This window comes from Phoxinus phoxinus, assembly GCF_949152265.1.
Source record: "Phoxinus phoxinus genome assembly, chromosome: 3".
Classification (NCBI taxonomy): Eukaryota; Metazoa; Chordata; class Actinopteri; order Cypriniformes; family Leuciscidae; genus Phoxinus; species Phoxinus phoxinus.
The window spans coordinates 6,102,503-6,119,515 of NC_136878.1; the positions used below are offsets into that span (position 1 = coordinate 6,102,503).

Below are 17,013 nucleotides of genomic sequence, written 5' to 3' on the forward strand. Positions count from 1 at the left end.
CACCCAGAAAAAAGATTCATATAAGGACAAAACTGAAGGAACATGTCACTGAAGCATTAGGATGGAGCACCAATAAAACAAGAGAATAGGATGAAAGTTGCGGTGGGTTTGTTTATAGAGGTGAAAATGAGGACAACTGACCAACATCAGACGTTCCTCTGAACGTTCCTGCGTTTACAAGAAGCACTGCTGCCATCCTGTCTGGAGAAAACAAAAGCATTCTGCACATGATGAAGATCAGGCCCAGTTCACACTGGACTAAGGGTAACATGGGGTTTAGAGCTTCAGAAAAACATCACTAGGAGATTTACTGACGCCACTTTCTTGCATACAGATTTCTCAATGCTATTACACACAATGCAACATCCAAAGGCAAAAATGATCAAAGAAAAACAGTGTGGTTTATCTGGATTTATTGTCTATAATAATACAGAGTGCACAATATTCTGTTATTAGCAGAGTATAAAGAGCTCAAACGCCTGGATACATGTTTACACACACTCATATAGTTTCTAATGAAATTATTCCACATTTAAAGTGTATCTTTCCCCTCTCTGAACACTGAATGTGGAATCTGTCAAGCATGCAAAGGCAACAACATTATTGTAATATTAATAAGTAATTATTAACTTGGTGCAATATTCCAATCTGATGATCATCATGCTCAAGAGTAAAGCTTATTTACATTAGTGTTGTTAACATATTTACATTAATGCCTCATGCTTGAAGTGACATCCCGATCTCTCATCTTGATCGCATACGGAAGTTGCTCAAATCGGATATAGATATTTATCAGATATAAATCAGAATTGTCTCACATTCTCCCTGTAGTGTAGCCTTTGAGATGATGTTGTCAGAATATATATCATTTTCCATTTTTACTGCTATTAAACACGCTTATCTGGACTATAAAATCCCCAGCTAAGGCTTTCTATATGCATATTCTTGAACAGTTAAAAAAAAACATTACATAGAAAATTACATTTGTGCATTTTACATTCATACAAGCAAATAAAAAAATAAACATTAGTAGGCTTATCTCTACGTACAACTGCAAAAATGACATATTAGTAACTAATTATTCCAACGTAATAAAATCTTTCACAGTAGTGTTTAAAGCTTAAGCAACAGTAGATGCTGACTTATCCCATAATATTTCATAATCTTGCTCCTAATAATGTTCATATCTAATGCCCTTTCAATCACATGCCACATTAGGAGTTTAATAACTTGCTATCTGAAGTTCTTCAAAGTCAACAAGAAAGTGCATTGCAACCCATTTTACTTCCGTTCCATGATGTTTCAGAGGGAAACTAGAAAAAAAAATCTTTTAGACATTGATTGGATGGTTAAAACTAGGCATTTCATGGAAAAAATTTAATCAGACATGAATTAAACTATTGTTTCAAAGGTGGAGCACCTTATTTAAATCTAAATAAAGTCACAACAGTGCCAGGATTAAGAAAGTAAATAGGGTCGCTTTTGATTTCATGTCGACTTTTCCCATTCAGGCGTCATGACAAGCGCCATGTTGTCCTGGTGTGACGTATCTGCTGTTCTGACTGCTGCACAAGGATTTGGAGGACTAGCGATATACACAGTGCTCAGGAAAAGGCCTTCACAGTAACGTTATATAGCTCCCATATATCTGTCTGTTGGAATAGCAGGTTCCTCTGATGTCAGTAAGGCCAGTTAAAGTGATTTACCCTGTGGTGACCCATCCTAATGATGGGGAAACTGCTCTGAGAGAAGGTGCTGTTCTTTGGATATAATATGACTGCTCCTGAGGCACTGCGGTCATTAGGAAACATGCAGGGCTGCATCCTGGACAGACGCATCTACGACTAGACGTATGATAACACTTGGTTGAGTTTATACTGGGAGGTGCAATGCATGTGAGAGTTGAAGTGAGTCTCGCATTCAAGGACTTTTGGGTGTGAAATATAAAGTATGCATATTCATAAAACTGAAAAGGTGCTTCACATATTGTACGGATAATGCCAATTTCAAACGTTACTGACCTTTCTAAAGCAAAAATAAAAAGACTAGAAAATTTGGACTAGAAGAGTCCAATATCCTACAATCTTGATTGACCAATAGCAGAGATTTTTCGGTAACACTTTAAGGTTTTATTAGTTAACTACATTAGTCAACATGAACTAATAAAGAACTGCATTTCTACCGCATTTATTCATCTTTGTTAATGTTAATTTCAACATTTACATTTTTAAAATCAAAAAATGTATTTAACATTAGTTAATGCACTGTGAACTACCATGAACAGACAATGAATAGCTGTATTTGTATTAGCTAACATTAGTAAAGATGAACAAATACAGTAACTATCAACAAATGAAACCTTATTGTAAAGTGTTACCGATTTTTCTTTAGAAAAATGTTTTAGAGAATAGGGCTGCAATATTAATACTTAAAAAAAAAAAAATCTATATAAAACCGAATATGGCCTAATGCGATTATCAAATTGCAAAGGCTGTTTGGTAACAAAAGTGAACCATGTGGTTTTCTGCCAAAATAAAAGCTTGTTGGTTCAACGTTTGAAAATAAAGAAATTAAGACAGCTAACTATTAGTATTGTAATTTTACAGTTTATTATTATTATATATTTCTTCATTTATTTTTTATTTTAGAATGGAATATTACAATAGTAATATTTCTTATTTTGTTTAATATTTTTATTTAGTAGTAGTAGTACTAGTAGTAGTAGTAATGTTATTATTTATTATTATTATTCAATAAAATTAATACTATTATTAGTGACATTGCTATACAATGACGAAATATTTGGCAAGATTGTGCAGCCCCACAAACAAGCATAGCAAATCTGGATCTTAAAAAAAAAAAGAAAAGAAAAAAAAAGACCCCCCCCCCCCCCCTTAAATTGTGCAGACCTAGCCGAGAATGTACGTTTCAACAAATGATACTGATTTGTTGATACCTCTATACACAAAACTAACCAGCTGCACCACATCAAGCAACACTGAGTGTGTTTACATTCATTTTACACCGATGAAGTGTAAGATCATGTGAACACTTCACCTGTGTTCCTTAATCAGGGAAATGTCATAAAGGGTTAAAGCAAAACCCGAGATGCACGTTTCCCCATTCTTTTCTTTTTGTTCTGTCAGCTTATTCAATGTGCACGTATCGGTTTACATTTACATCGAGACTGTAGAAAAGGTAGCTTGAGGGCTAGATAATATATATATTTTTGAATCACCTGAAAATGGTGCAGCCTTCGAGAATGCATTGGTTTTGATCTTTTGAAATGCAAATCAACATGTTTTACCGGTCCTCCTACATTTGACTGCTACAAAACTGTTAAATTAAGAATAAAAAAAGAGCAGTGAAATGTTGTGCACAATATAATGCTGTACGGGTGTAGATTTACAGCGATCGCTCCAAAAAACGCTGCAGAAAGAGACACACACACTGTTGAATGAACGAAAGCGGCGGTCCAAGGGGTAAACGTCATACTGCTCCGAGCGAGCGGAAGAAGATACGGCCACCTGCAGCTCTTCAGTAGTACTTCACCTCTGGCCAGTAACACAAGTCCTTGAGAAACAGTAGTGATGTTGATTACATAATTGTGAACAATTTCCAGTAAGGGCACGAAGTCTAAAAACGAACTGAAAACATCCCCGTAAAAAGGCGAACGGCACAAACTAACGTGAAAACGTGTGGAGTAGTGCGTTCTCAGGATTTTCCCGAGAGAAAACTGTGGAACCAGGTGTTGGAAGACTGTGGTTTCTCCTCAGAGGATTCTGGAAGAAGGAACTGGGATGATGTGACCGATGTAGGGCTGCCAAGCGAACCACTTAAGTTTTCCGCCTCTGGAGAATCCAGCTGCCAGGAACACTGGGGTTTATAGCCTGTATTCAAGCTGTCGTCTTGGAAGTCGGCCTCAAACTCGCCCTGGGGCTCGGCTGGATCCGCGGCGGACTGCATTTGAGGCCTGTAACCTCCGCCGTCACACACACCCTGTGAAGAGCTCGGGCTCTGGATGCCTGTGTAGGTGACTTCAGTCTGCGTGGAGCCCCCGGAGGCGGTCGAGGAACCAGAGGAGTCGGAGACATGGTTACTGTGGGAGCCGTCACCGACAACGTGGTTGTAATATCTCAGGAGAGCCGGTTCATCGGAGTCTGTGTCGACCTCGATGTTGTCGTTCTCAAACTCCTCCTCTTCCTCAGGTACAGGGACCAGACCCTTCTTACTGAAATCCCACTCTGGACTCTCCACAATGTGGACCAGGCTGTGGGGAGAGGGCTTCACATCCAGAGGACCCTAAACACAAACAACAGCAAATTCAGGAATCGCTCATGTTCGTAGCACAAAGTTATTAGCAATAGTAATAGTGATTCCTGCTAGAGCTGCATGATTATGGTTAAATTGAGAATCACAATTTTTTTGTTTCAAACAGAGATCACATTTCTCTCACGATTCTAAACAACTAAACAAAATAACACGTAACTTACTAGAGGTTCTGACAAAAATGTTTATTACCGCAGATTAAAATGTTTAATCAATCTGAATCAATTATTTAAAAGAAAAAAAACGGTTTGATTGAATGATTCAATGACTCACTCATAAATACTTCAAAAACACTGACTAATCCAATAACGAAACAAGTGAACGCATCTCTTGAATGAATGATTCAGTGTCATACGTTAAGTTTCCACCTACTGGTGTAATGATGATGTTATTTGAAGCGCCAAGAAACTTTCAAAAGGTGATTTGCTCTACTTTGATCGCTACCGTAGACATCAGTGTGTATATCCAAACTATAAACTTGTATCCCAGTACTTCTGTGATAATATATTAATATTTGTAACACAGAAATCATGAAACTGTGTGGTTGCAAAGACTGTGAAGCGGTTTCATATCTATACCGTACATGATAACTGCTCTCTCTGACTCAACGGCAGTGCGAAGCTCCGCAAAACATAGATTTGAATGTTCTGGTGTGATTTTGTCAAAGGTTTATTAGACACTGGCGAATCATTGACATTTAAGAATGAGATTGCGTCTGTGTTTGAATCAAGATCACGATCTTTTAACGATTAATCGTGCAGCTGTAATTCCTGCCAAACACCACTAAAAACTGTTTTACCTGTGGGGACGACCAGTCTCCAGGTACTTTAGGTCCAGGAATTTCAGGATAGAAAGCTTTCTTTACCCTGGAATTAAATAAATAACACAAAATCATTAAGAAAACATGCTAATAAGTGTTGTTTTTGTTAAAAACACAACAAAATGACTAAAACCAACTCAAATACAAATGAATGTACCAATTAATGTAATCAAAATACTACTATTTAGTATTAGTAGTATAATTAGTATAATATACTAGTATTAGTACAGGTGAAACTCGAAAAATTATAATATCGTGCAAAAGTTCATTTATTTCAGTAATTCAACTTAAAGGTAGGGTAGGTCAGAATTGTCTAAAAAAAACTTTTATTCAAATTTGTTTAAACTGTCTTTATATACCAATGCATAATTAAAATGCAAGTACTCTGAAATAGAGAGTAAAAAAAACGAGTGACTCTAGTGTATTTAATCTTCAATAAACACAGCTCATTAATTCCATTCACTCCCACCTAAAAACGGGTGCGCGACTGCGCGCACGTGTGCAGAGCCAATAATAGCGGCGGTAGTCATGGCGACGGAGAGTGACAGTCGCGCAAGCCAATCCTGTGATTGGTCCCGAATGGAAATAATGAGCTGTGTTTAATGAAGATTAAACGGTCTAGAGTCACTCGATTTTTATACTCTTTTTATCAGAGTACTTACATTTTAATTATGCATTGATATATATAGAAAGTTTAATCAAATTTGGTAAAAAGTTTTTATATAAATCCTACCTACCCTACCTTTAAAAGGCGAAACTAATATATTATATAGACTCATTATGCAAAGTGAGATATTTCAAGCCTTTATTTGTTATAATTGTGCTTACAGCTATGAAAACCTTTTCACAATATATTTTCATAAGCTGTGAGCCATAATCATCACAATTATAACAAATAAAGGCTTGAAATATCTCACTTTGCATAATGAGTCTATATAATATATTAGTTTCACCTTTTAAGTTGAATTACTGAAATAAATGAACTTTTGCACGATATTATAATTTTTCGAGTTTCACCTGTATTACCAAAATAACACTGACTGATCAGTAAGACCAAAAGAACAGTGTCTGTTGTAGCAAACATTGCTGTAGGTCAAAATTATTTGATTAAGTGGATTTATGAAATGATTTAACATTAAAAAACACATGAATAAAGTCCTACCACTCTCTCTTCTTGTAGCAGCAGATGCTGATGAGGATGAGACAGCAGAACATGGCTGCCAACGGCACAAGAATCCCAACAAACAGCATTTCGGCTGCTGGAAGAACAGAGAAAACGAGAAGTTTAGGAGGAGGACATAATCTTATGTGTTATCTGCAATATCTGAATTTATTAGTTGTTTATTTAAGCAGTTCAAATATCCCAACAAATGCTGGCATTGATACTTAGTAAGGCTACAGATTAATGGCAGAATCTCTGAATGAGCATCACAATGTCTTACTTTCTATCTCCATTTTAATGGCCACAGTCAACCCCATGTCTTCCCCAGCTGAAGTGTAGGCCTTCACTATGAACTTGTACGAGCTCAGAGGCAAACCCTTCACCCTGTATGAGCGCACCTCAGGATCAGAGATGTTAGCTAGGAGCACAACCACATGAGACGAGTATTAAAATATTTAACAAAAGAAAAATAAATAAATGTTGTTATTTTTGTTATAATACATTACAGACAGTCAGTCCTAATCCAATTTGTGCATAACCAATTGAAATCCGATCAGATTTAGCAAGTTTGAACGGCAAAAACAAAACAGAAAATCTGATGAAATGCGATTTTTACTAATTCGTTTTGAGCTTTGGATAATGTAATGTAATATAATTTAATACATGATGACAAAATAGAATTTTTAGCCAAATTCGTGTTTTGGCAAACTTTCTATTGACCAGTTAGTCATTTTGCTTGCACTATACTGCAATAATAAAGCATTTCTGTTCTTATCAGCAGATGTTTTTTCTACTCACAAATGTGTGAAAGTGCTTACCAACGAGATCCAGACGTGCAGCATTTGCCAGGTAGATGGTGTATCCGCGTATGAAGCCTCGCTGGTGTTCCATCGCGGAAGCTTTCCAAGACAACAGCACATCCGAGCCAGTTTGATTGACTGATAGTTCCACAACTGACTGTGCAGGAACTACAGAAGATCGAACGAGAGAAGCAAAAACATATCATACAAGTAAGCAACAATATGTAATGTCCCAATAAGTGGGTTAGGTTAATATCTGTGTTTTTTTTTTTTTAATTATCACCCAAGCAAATGTCTCTGTTAACTACATTACATGCTTTATTCTTCTAATGTTTATTTGAAGGTATAGAAAATGGTTACTGCATATATATTGTCCCATCATTTTTGTTATTAATGCAAATTGTGTTCCCTGTATAAGTAAAAAAAGTAAAGAAATAAATTATTAACACACAAATAGTCAAAAACTAAATAATTCTAGACTCTGAGATTCTGCATAAATCATTAGTATCATTAGTAGCAGCAGTTTAAGTCATTTAAGAGCACATGAAATCAAAGGTTTGTGGCTCTTCATTCATGTCTGTAAGCTAAGAGGACTTTGATAATGATATGCAAGCATACTTGACTTAATGTTGACTAAATAAAGTTGCAAATACACATTTAAATACAAGCATGCACAAGGGTATCTACCTTAAATGTGTCTCTTTCTTAAATGACATGTTCCTTCCGCCTAAGCTATAAATACCTTGATTCCTCAGTGCTTTTTGTTAAGCGACATATAGTATTCCCCAAACCTCAAATGTGGTAGGAATTGATTTGCTTTATTCACTGACATGCATGCTACAACCTTACAAGTGTTTTTTTCCAGGCTCTAACATAAACTATATGAAAAGAAAGGGGTGGGCTCTTTTATATGTCCTGCCTCACCTTCCTGAAGGTAAACCTGTGCTTGTCAAACCAGTACATGGGTTATTTAAACTAGCGGTTAACCAAAAAATAACCAGATGCCAATTTTGCATCAGTAAAAAAACTCAAAAGCCAATTCACACAAACTTCCCGTAAAATTGGTGGATTAACATTTCCAGTAAAGGCATGAATATGTTATTCACACAAGTATCAGCTGTCTGCGTTTTACATAAATTACATAATGCTGCCATTCACATGCCTGCACAAAAAGTTGAATGATTTGCCAGCATTTTATCAGCAAGTCAAACAGGACCTCTGAGTGGAAAAATGTTGTCAAAATTTACGGGCAAAGGCTGTATGTGTGAAAGCTCTTTATGAGCCGTGAAGAGCAATGGTTCTCTTACTCATTTCCTGCGAGTATCCCTGCCATCTCTGCAGCAGCGAAGCAGCGCCGGCTGAGAGAACATACACTGATACGGTGTACCTCACTCCTCCCTCCAGAGAGTCTGAAATCAGCAGAGACTCATTAATCAACCAGACGCATGGAAAAAACATCCAGTTGTGGTGTAAACAAAGCATGAAGAAACTCAAATTCCAGTAGATTTTCCACTGTGTATTTGGATACTCAAGTCACACATTTAAAAAATAAATACCATTGCATCAGAAATAACAAAATATCAAACCAACTGGCATGTATGAGAACTTTCTCACAATGTCTGAAAAAGTTAAATAAAGGATCCAGTCACTCTAAACACCTCTTTTCTGAGAGCCTGCTCTGATTGGTCAGATGGCCAAGTCTGTTGTGATTGGTCTAACACTTAAGGCCATTGCACACTGAGTCCGAAATTTTCGTATGCGTTTTTTCGTATTTGTGATTCGGTGGCTCTGAATTGTCAAAGCACCATTCAAACTGCTTGTTACGGATGCAAAAAACGCAGAAAATCGAACACGTTTAGATTTTTTTTATGACGGACGAAAGTTTCGGAGGCAGTGTGCAAGCGTGATTGACATAACGTGAGGTCATATTTATTTTTTAACGTGCGAAAATTTCGGATGCGAATTTCGGACTCTGTGTGCAATGGCCTTTACAGTGTACGTCTGAAACTACACGCCTGTTACCATCTGTGAGTTTCAGCCCGAAAGCTTCCTTTGCACTTGTAAACACAGTGATGTGAACAGTAACAATGTCGTCTTTGTTCGTGGTAGCCAATGAAGGCCATAGGTGGGCATTATGTAAATTTGCTACAAACCTACATAGGATCAACAAGGCTGGAATTACTGACGACTCGTCTCAGGCTGTTCAGAATCGGTTCTTTTGGGAGACAATAACTCCATTTATCCTGCACTTTTTCTACAGACCTTACTACAGACCTTTCACATTCACAAACAACTATATAAAAGTTAATATCTGGAAAAAAAGTAGGACACTTTGCTAGGACACCCGTGTGAGCTTGAGAAGAACTGACTTCATATATCCACTAAAAATCCCCCAAAACAGCCGTTTCAAAAACATTGAGTCAGTGAAGAGAAAAGATCCTACAGCATTTGAGAGCAGATGGTTTGGTATTTTATTATCTAATGCAATGTAATGTCCAAATACGTTTAGGGATCACTGTATTTAATAAAATAACTGAAAATTAAAAATTAAATAATCAATAGATAAGTCACTTGTAGATAAATTTACAGGACTCACCTGGCTTCACAGTGAAGCTGCGGTCTGATTCTGGAACTTTCTCCCAGTTAACAGGGCACAGGCCACGGCAGCCGGTCGGGACCCACTCCACCACGTACCCTCTGCTGGCATTGGCATTAGGCTGCCAGGAGAGCTCAAACGTCCCATGTGTGCCAAGCAGCTCAGACACAGACAGCTGGGAATCTAAAGGAAAAATGACCAAACACAAAACACATGTAGTTTAACACTAGTCTGAAATTACTTTTGGTTTATTATAGCTGTCAATGGATTAAAACATTTATATTGCAATTACATTATATTGCACTCAGTGCTGAAGTGCCACTCAGAAAAGCGTAATTAATTAGAGCTAATTTGATAAGGAGAAAAGGACATGCAGGAAAAAAAATTATGTATATCGTAGCCACGAATTAACAATTCATTCCCACAACTTACTAATACGTCTACACATTTACTAATTCGTTCCCTCATTTTAAGATTTAAATCGGTCAAACAAAAGAATAATTCATTCCCTTGAGTTACTAAATCATGGCCACATTGTAATCATTTGTTCCCTTGTTAAATCAAAACGACGGAACAGATTAATAAGTCCTGAGAACAAATTCTTAATTCGTGGCCACGATATATACTGTATATATATATTTGTATATAAGCATTTCAACTTCACGTATACAAGCAGAATCCATCTTTGAAAAACAGACTCTATCAATCGATCTACGAACCACCGATCCAAATGCGCTGGACCATATGAGATTCTACACAGTTCAGCGCATTTGGATCGGCTGTTCGTAGATCGACTGATAGAGTCTGTTTTTCAAAGATGGATTCTGCTTGTATACGCGAAGTTGACTGTATGTATAAAATATCTTCTTATTAAACTGTCTGGACACTTACACAGTTCTCAATGCTTCGGTTTGAAGGTAGGGACCCTCATTATGCTACCGTGTTAGTGTGGGGCTATTTTGAGCCTTGTTAGTGGTATTAACAAGCGATTTTTATTTGTCATTACTCAATGCCCCATATACTAGCGTTATACTAGCGTTATAGGCTAAACCGTTTTTAGAGATAAAACTATTTACATTCGATAATCATGAAAACAAATCTCAGATAACGGTTGACTAGGTAACAATGTGTAATTAGACCAAAGGTTCATTTTGCACCGGAGTTCTCCTTTAAAATAATTTTGTTCTTTTTATTTAATTTATGCATAAAATAGCTATAAAGGAGGCCTTTTTGTGGATATTTTTTTCACACAGAATAGACTGAAACATTTGTAATGTCAAACTAGCCATGTTAAATGTTTTTAAAATATAATAATATTAATAAAAATGTGTGTGTGTATATATATATATATATATATATATATATATATATTATATATACACACAATATTAATATTTACAATTTTTTTATATTAAAACTTTTATTTGACTAAAGTTTTTTAGAAGGTGTGGTAATATGATGCACAAAACATTTGAATCGTCGGGTAGCTGAGGAAATGTCCCAGGCTCCCTGTACCTGCTCTGTATGCTGGTGTGGTCACAGCGGAAGGCTGAGAGAGACCAGCTGGGTTCTGTGCTGCCACGGCAACGGTGATGTCACTGCTGTTGTTAAGGATGATGGGATAGTTCAATCTCTCAGGGGGAAGAGAAACCGGTGTCCACATGTCTTCCTCTGCTGAGCTCTGAGAAACCTTGTAGCCGACTAATGCACCGTGACTTTCCCTCTCAGACAGCGGCTGAATGGAAAGAGTCAGATGGCACCATGTTTACTTCTTAGAAGAATAACACATTATTCAGTTTTATGACATAAGCTGCGTTTCATATCCTAGATTATGACGAATGTAAAACAATGTTTTTCCTACTTTCCAAAAAACACGTCCTGTGTTACTGCTGTCCATCCAGAGCCAGACATCAAGAGCATCAGGACCTAAAAAAGGAACAGACTTTGTTATAGATCTATAGAAACTTAATGTATAATAAACATAAAAATATCTGGAAAAGCAAGGTAACAGGGTAAACAACTAGGAAATGACACATTTTAGAGCATGTGCGTGATTAAACATAATATATCTGACCTGTCATATGAGGTGATTAAGTAACAGACAAAGTAGATTCAATATTTTCAGATTTATTATTTAATTTTCTGCAAGTTATTTTAAACACTCACGATCCATTTTTGTGTGGATGCTGTAGGGGGCGCTCTCATCCCCCGACTTCCAGAAAGCGTGCTTAGATCCGCAGCGCACAGTCACAGTGTAGTCCACATCTGGCCACAGGTCCTCCAGCATCACAGATGACAAACCTGTGCCGCTGTAGTTACGCTAAAGACACACAGAGAGAGAAATATCAGCCCATCGGTTAGAAATCAGTAGCCATTTTTAAATATTATATAATAGTCCTACATGCAATAGGTTAAATTACCATTTTGAGTGTTAAACTGATTTACAAAACATCCTTGCCAAGGTGGCTTGAGTAATACCGGTAGTTTAAAGTGTGCATCAAAAATAAATACAAATGATGCATCAAAAACAGGATTAAAAAAAGAATGGGAAAAGTAACCCAAAATTATTCTGTTATCATTTATTCCACTCTCATATCATTTTATACTTGTGTAGTCTTCTTTTAAACACAATTTTGTGTTCAATATTTTGGATAAAATATTGAAAAGCATGAATAACAATAACAATATGCACCATAAACATTTCCTGAAGCCATGATACAATAAGTTTATGTGAGGAACAAATTGAAATACAAGTCACTTATTTCACAGACAATTGTTCATTAAAAAAAATGCAAATGCGCAAATTACATTTGGCTGAGGTGAATGATTAAAACTTTAAAGCTATTGTATGACTTTAGGTGACTTGTACAATAGCACACAAGTTAAACGGACTACTTTTGTTTTTTTGTTTGTTTGTTTTTTTATATCTTTTTGAGGACAAGCATTATGCACCTCGCATTTTGGTTTTGTCTTTAGTGATAATTTTATGTAATCTTGACATAAAAGCGGTGTTTTTTTCTTGAGTAAATGATAATGATAAACTACCCCTTTAACTCCCAAGACCACACAAAACGCAAGCAGGGTTCTGGGAGCTGAAATCTGAGCAGTGAACTTACTGTGCTGGAAAGTTCATGGCCGATGAGCTTCAGCTGGCAGATCATCTCCAGCTTTTTATACGCCGCCACAGGCCAGCTCCACTTCAGTGTGGCGTTCCACGCCTCGACTTCAACCGCTGTCACATTTGCTGGAGCCAACAGATGTACTGGAAGAGAGACAACACCGTCAGAGAGTGAGAATATTAAGACTCACTTGGACTCTATTTATAATGTAGATATACTCGATTAAAAGGGGAACGTATTGAAAATGCGGTACCGCGGTCAGCGAGTTGGGCGGAGTCAGTAAGCCGAACCGTTCCAAGAGGATTTCGAGCCACCAGAGTCCAGTTCTCCTCCCAGACCTTCCAGTTACACATCCAGGTCTTCCCTTCATTAGCCTCCAAACAGTCCCTGCGCACAGAAATATGGCTTATAAAAACTAGACGTTCATTCACTCAGACAGACAGGAACTGGTGCAATAATTACATTAGAACATTAATAGAATTCTTGAATCAGCAGAAATGATATGCAGGACATTCGTTAATAATAAGTTAATAATAAAAAACAGCAAATCAGTATATTAGAATGATTTCTGAAGGATCATGTGACACTGAAGACTGGGGTAATGATGCTAAAAATTCAGCTTTGCACCACAGGAATAAATTACCTTTTAAAATATATTACAAGGTATATTAATTAGAAGTTTTTACTGTATTTTTGATCAAATAAATGCAGCCTTGCTGAGCAGAAGTGACTTCTTTTTAAAAAACATTAAATAATCAGACTGAATCGACCCTAAACTTTTGTATGGGAGTGTATGTAACATTTATTAATACCAATAATTATTATCATTATTAAATAATATACGTTTATAAATATTCATATGTAATATATATACATCAGACAAGAACTAATGGAATTCCTTGATTAGCAGTAAAAATATACATGACACAAGTATCCTTTTCCATCTCATTTAATGTGGTTTGCTGTTTGGTGATCTTTTTATGTACCAAGGACATTACGGTCCAGAGCGCCAAATGCTATAGTGCGGTCAGTGGTTCTTGTGTAGTGTGTTTCTTGCCTTCCATTAAGGGTGTAGTTAGTGCGGTTGATCTTTCTTCTCAAGTGAGTGTCTCGTCCTTTCTTCCAAGAACATTCTGCAGATGCCAGGTCCCGCGTCTCGCAGACCAACCCCTCATCGCCCGGCGGATCTGCAGCAATTACATACAACACAAGCCACATGAAGTCTCTCTTTAACACTGCACAGCAATCATCCAGTGCCAGCCATTATGCTAAAAATGAACACTCAACTCTTCCTGTTTTCTGAAATTGTATGTGTATTTCACAGTCGTGGATACATCTTTATTGAGTTTATATATATCATAATATAAGATAAGATAAATATCTAGGTGAAAAAAAAAAACTACAGCCACAGTCAACCATATAGCCTTTTACATAAAAACTACATATTTTATAAATAAATATTAAAACAAAAAACATTTAATTTACTTCTATTATAATGATGCTGAAAATTCAGCTTTGAAATTACATTTTAAAATATTTTTAATAGAAAACTGTTATTTTAAATTGTAAAAGTATTTCAAATTAATAATATTTCAGTATGTTTGATCAAATAAATGCAGATTTGGTGAGCATAAGAGACTTATTTCAAACACATTAACCCTAACATAAACTTTTGAACGGTATGCATGTATAATTATAAATATTTAATACACATTTCTTATATAACAATGAATTATACTCACAGCCTACAAACACCACAGCTCCTGTGAGGGTAAACATCGGGGAACAGCAGACCACGTTTGTGCCCGTGTTGTCAGACGCTGGCTGGTTGGTTACCGTGATGGCGTAAGCTCTTCTGCTCAGACGTGTGGCGTTCATCGTCTGACCCTTGTACATTATTTCCTTGAAATTGTACTTCTCCTTAACAATACAGCAGAAGGTCATATTACTGCCCACAGGAACCACCTTATCCTGGGGATACATGTAAGACTCAGACTTCTCAGGTATATCCGACCCTAGAGACAAAAGGATGGGGGGAGGGGAGTAATGGTTTAAATAACAACTTTAACTATTCTTTAAAGAAGAAATGTTTTCTAGTGCATCCAAAGAGCAACGTCAAAACAGAAAATGTCCTTTTATAGCTTTCAAAACAGCTCCAAGCGCAGAAACAAAACTATCTGGTACAAAATTAGATCACTGCCATTATAATCAACAGATGTGTCTGTCTACATTTAAAAAGGCCAGTTCCTAAATTTGTCACACTGCAAAGCTACTTTATTTTCCATGTCTGTCTGAAATAAAACATGTTTAGATCATAAATATAATATTTGTGAAATACTTAACACATAAAACTCATAGTATTAATTGAAACTGTCACAATAGCCACTGAATTAAATGACTTTGAATGCTGAAATCAGTTCTGAAAACAAGGACCACACAGTGCTAGTACGTTTGTTTGTGGGCTGATTTTGAGAAAGGTTTGCAGATGCCCGGTAGCAGCATTTCGGAGTGTTTTTTCAGTACCTGGAATGGTCTGAAGGGGGCTCCACTGGCTGACCGACTGCTGGTTTCGCGCTCTGATTTGCACTGAATGAGAAGTGCACTCCAAGGGTGAAGGTGAGCGCCAGGTCCACCCACGCTGTCCTGTCACAGGACCTGCTGTAACTGCCACCGTCTCCTACAAATTAAAACAATGGCAATCACTGCATCTGCCAAATGTATTCATGTAAATTGTCTCTCAAATTTGATCAGTTCATGCATTTCCTGAGAATCACTTCTGATCTAGATGTTGAAAGCACCATGCTCTACTACATTATGAAAGTGATAAAAGCAGTTTTGACCCTTAAAGTCAGCATTCGCAACCCGATTCACTTCCATAATGTGATTCCGAGTGAAACAACATATAGTGATGTTGATTTAAGCCATCTGCATTTGACTGGATGGTAAAAGTCTCTCTCTCTCTCTCTGTTCTCTTTCAGTTCTCTGACTCTCTCTTAAAATAATGAATTTAAATAGATGTGATAATTCATTCAAATAAAAGCAATCCGATGGCTCTACTTTATTTAAAGCGGACGGAGTGCTAGAACTAACGAGCCGTAACTTAAGAAAATAACCGTCATATTTACCCGTCTGTTAAAACAATGACACAGTTACAGCTTTAACTTGTTTTTAACTTGGCAAACAACCAAGGTATAAGCGGGATAATCCACGGCTAGCCATGCAATACGTCGTGCATTAAAATCCTTTAATGCATGGCTAGCCGTGGATTATCCCTTACTTATTTGCTATTATCACTGGAAACTGTATAGCTATTACAGGTGAAACTCCAAAAAAGTTAATTTATTTCAGTAATTCAAAAGTTGAAACTAATATATTATATATAGACTCATTACATGCAAAGTGAGATATTTCAAGCCTTTATTTGTTATAATTTTGATGATTACAAATTTACAATATTCTTCTTTTCACAATATTCAAATTTTGAATTTTCATAAGCTGTAAGCCATAATCATCAAAATTATAACAAATAAAGGCTTGAAATATTTCACTTTGCATGTAATGAGTCTATATAATATATAAGTTTTGAATTACTGAAGTAATTTTTCGAGTTTCACCTGTATAAGGTCCTGTGTTAATTATCAGGAATATATTTAGAAAGGCTGCATTACCTACAACAGCAGCTTTTTGGCTATTAGTTCATATTATTTTCCTTCCAGTTCCAGCCAAAAAATAAATAAAAATCATCAGCCCAAATAGAAAGACGGTTTATAAGCAAAGGACGTTTTTTTTATGACAGATATGGAATAACGTGCGCTGATGAATTGTACACAATAAGACCAAGAACTCAAACTATGAAACTAAACGCATAAATTCAGATTTCACGTTGACATGAATATTCTAAGGCCATTACATCAGATGTATCGACTGGGTCTGTGGCATGCCGTCGATTACCACAGGAAGCCATTAAGACTCGTCCCTCAGTTGAAAGGAATCAGTAATGCAATTACAATGAAAGGCCAGCAGATATTGTTTTCTGTGGTAATCAACATTGCGCCGATAGAGTTGCATTTAGCCGTGATTATTGCTTTATGGGTCTAGAATGTAATAACAATCAATCCAAATAAGCAACAAATATTAAGCAATATAGACAGACTAACATTAGCCAATAAATTCCAAAACAAGTTAGA

The 17,013-nt window shown here is 36.5% G+C and overlaps 2 protein-coding genes across 3 annotated transcripts in view; one reads left to right on the plus strand and one right to left on the minus strand.

Moving 5' to 3' along the window:
• Positions 1-17,013, plus strand: part of osmr (oncostatin M receptor) — a 599,178-nt gene that overhangs the window by 548,939 nt on the left and 33,226 nt on the right. The gene's annotated exons all lie outside the window — the stretch shown is intronic.
• The window catches only part of lifra (LIF receptor subunit alpha a), a 28,508-nt gene continuing 11,891 nt past the window's right edge, over positions 397-17,013 (minus strand). The window contains exons 4-18 of the mRNA XM_079607832.1: positions 15,350-15,503; positions 14,569-14,841; positions 13,884-14,013; positions 13,080-13,213; positions 12,824-12,969; positions 11,874-12,027; positions 11,569-11,633; positions 11,223-11,442; positions 9,708-9,890; positions 8,419-8,520; positions 7,130-7,279; positions 6,592-6,729; positions 6,312-6,408; positions 5,129-5,195; positions 397-4,302 (exon numbers count right to left, since the gene is read on the minus strand). Of these exons, the coding sequence (XP_079463958.1) occupies positions 3,715-4,302; positions 5,129-5,195; positions 6,312-6,408; positions 6,592-6,729; positions 7,130-7,279; positions 8,419-8,520; positions 9,708-9,890; positions 11,223-11,442; positions 11,569-11,633; positions 11,874-12,027; positions 12,824-12,969; positions 13,080-13,213; positions 13,884-14,013; positions 14,569-14,841; positions 15,350-15,503 (2,601 nt within the window). The 3' untranslated portion in view covers positions 397-3,714. The remainder of the gene's footprint in view (positions 4,303-5,128; positions 5,196-6,311; positions 6,409-6,591; positions 6,730-7,129; positions 7,280-8,418; positions 8,521-9,707; positions 9,891-11,222; positions 11,443-11,568; positions 11,634-11,873; positions 12,028-12,823; positions 12,970-13,079; positions 13,214-13,883; positions 14,014-14,568; positions 14,842-15,349; positions 15,504-17,013) is intronic.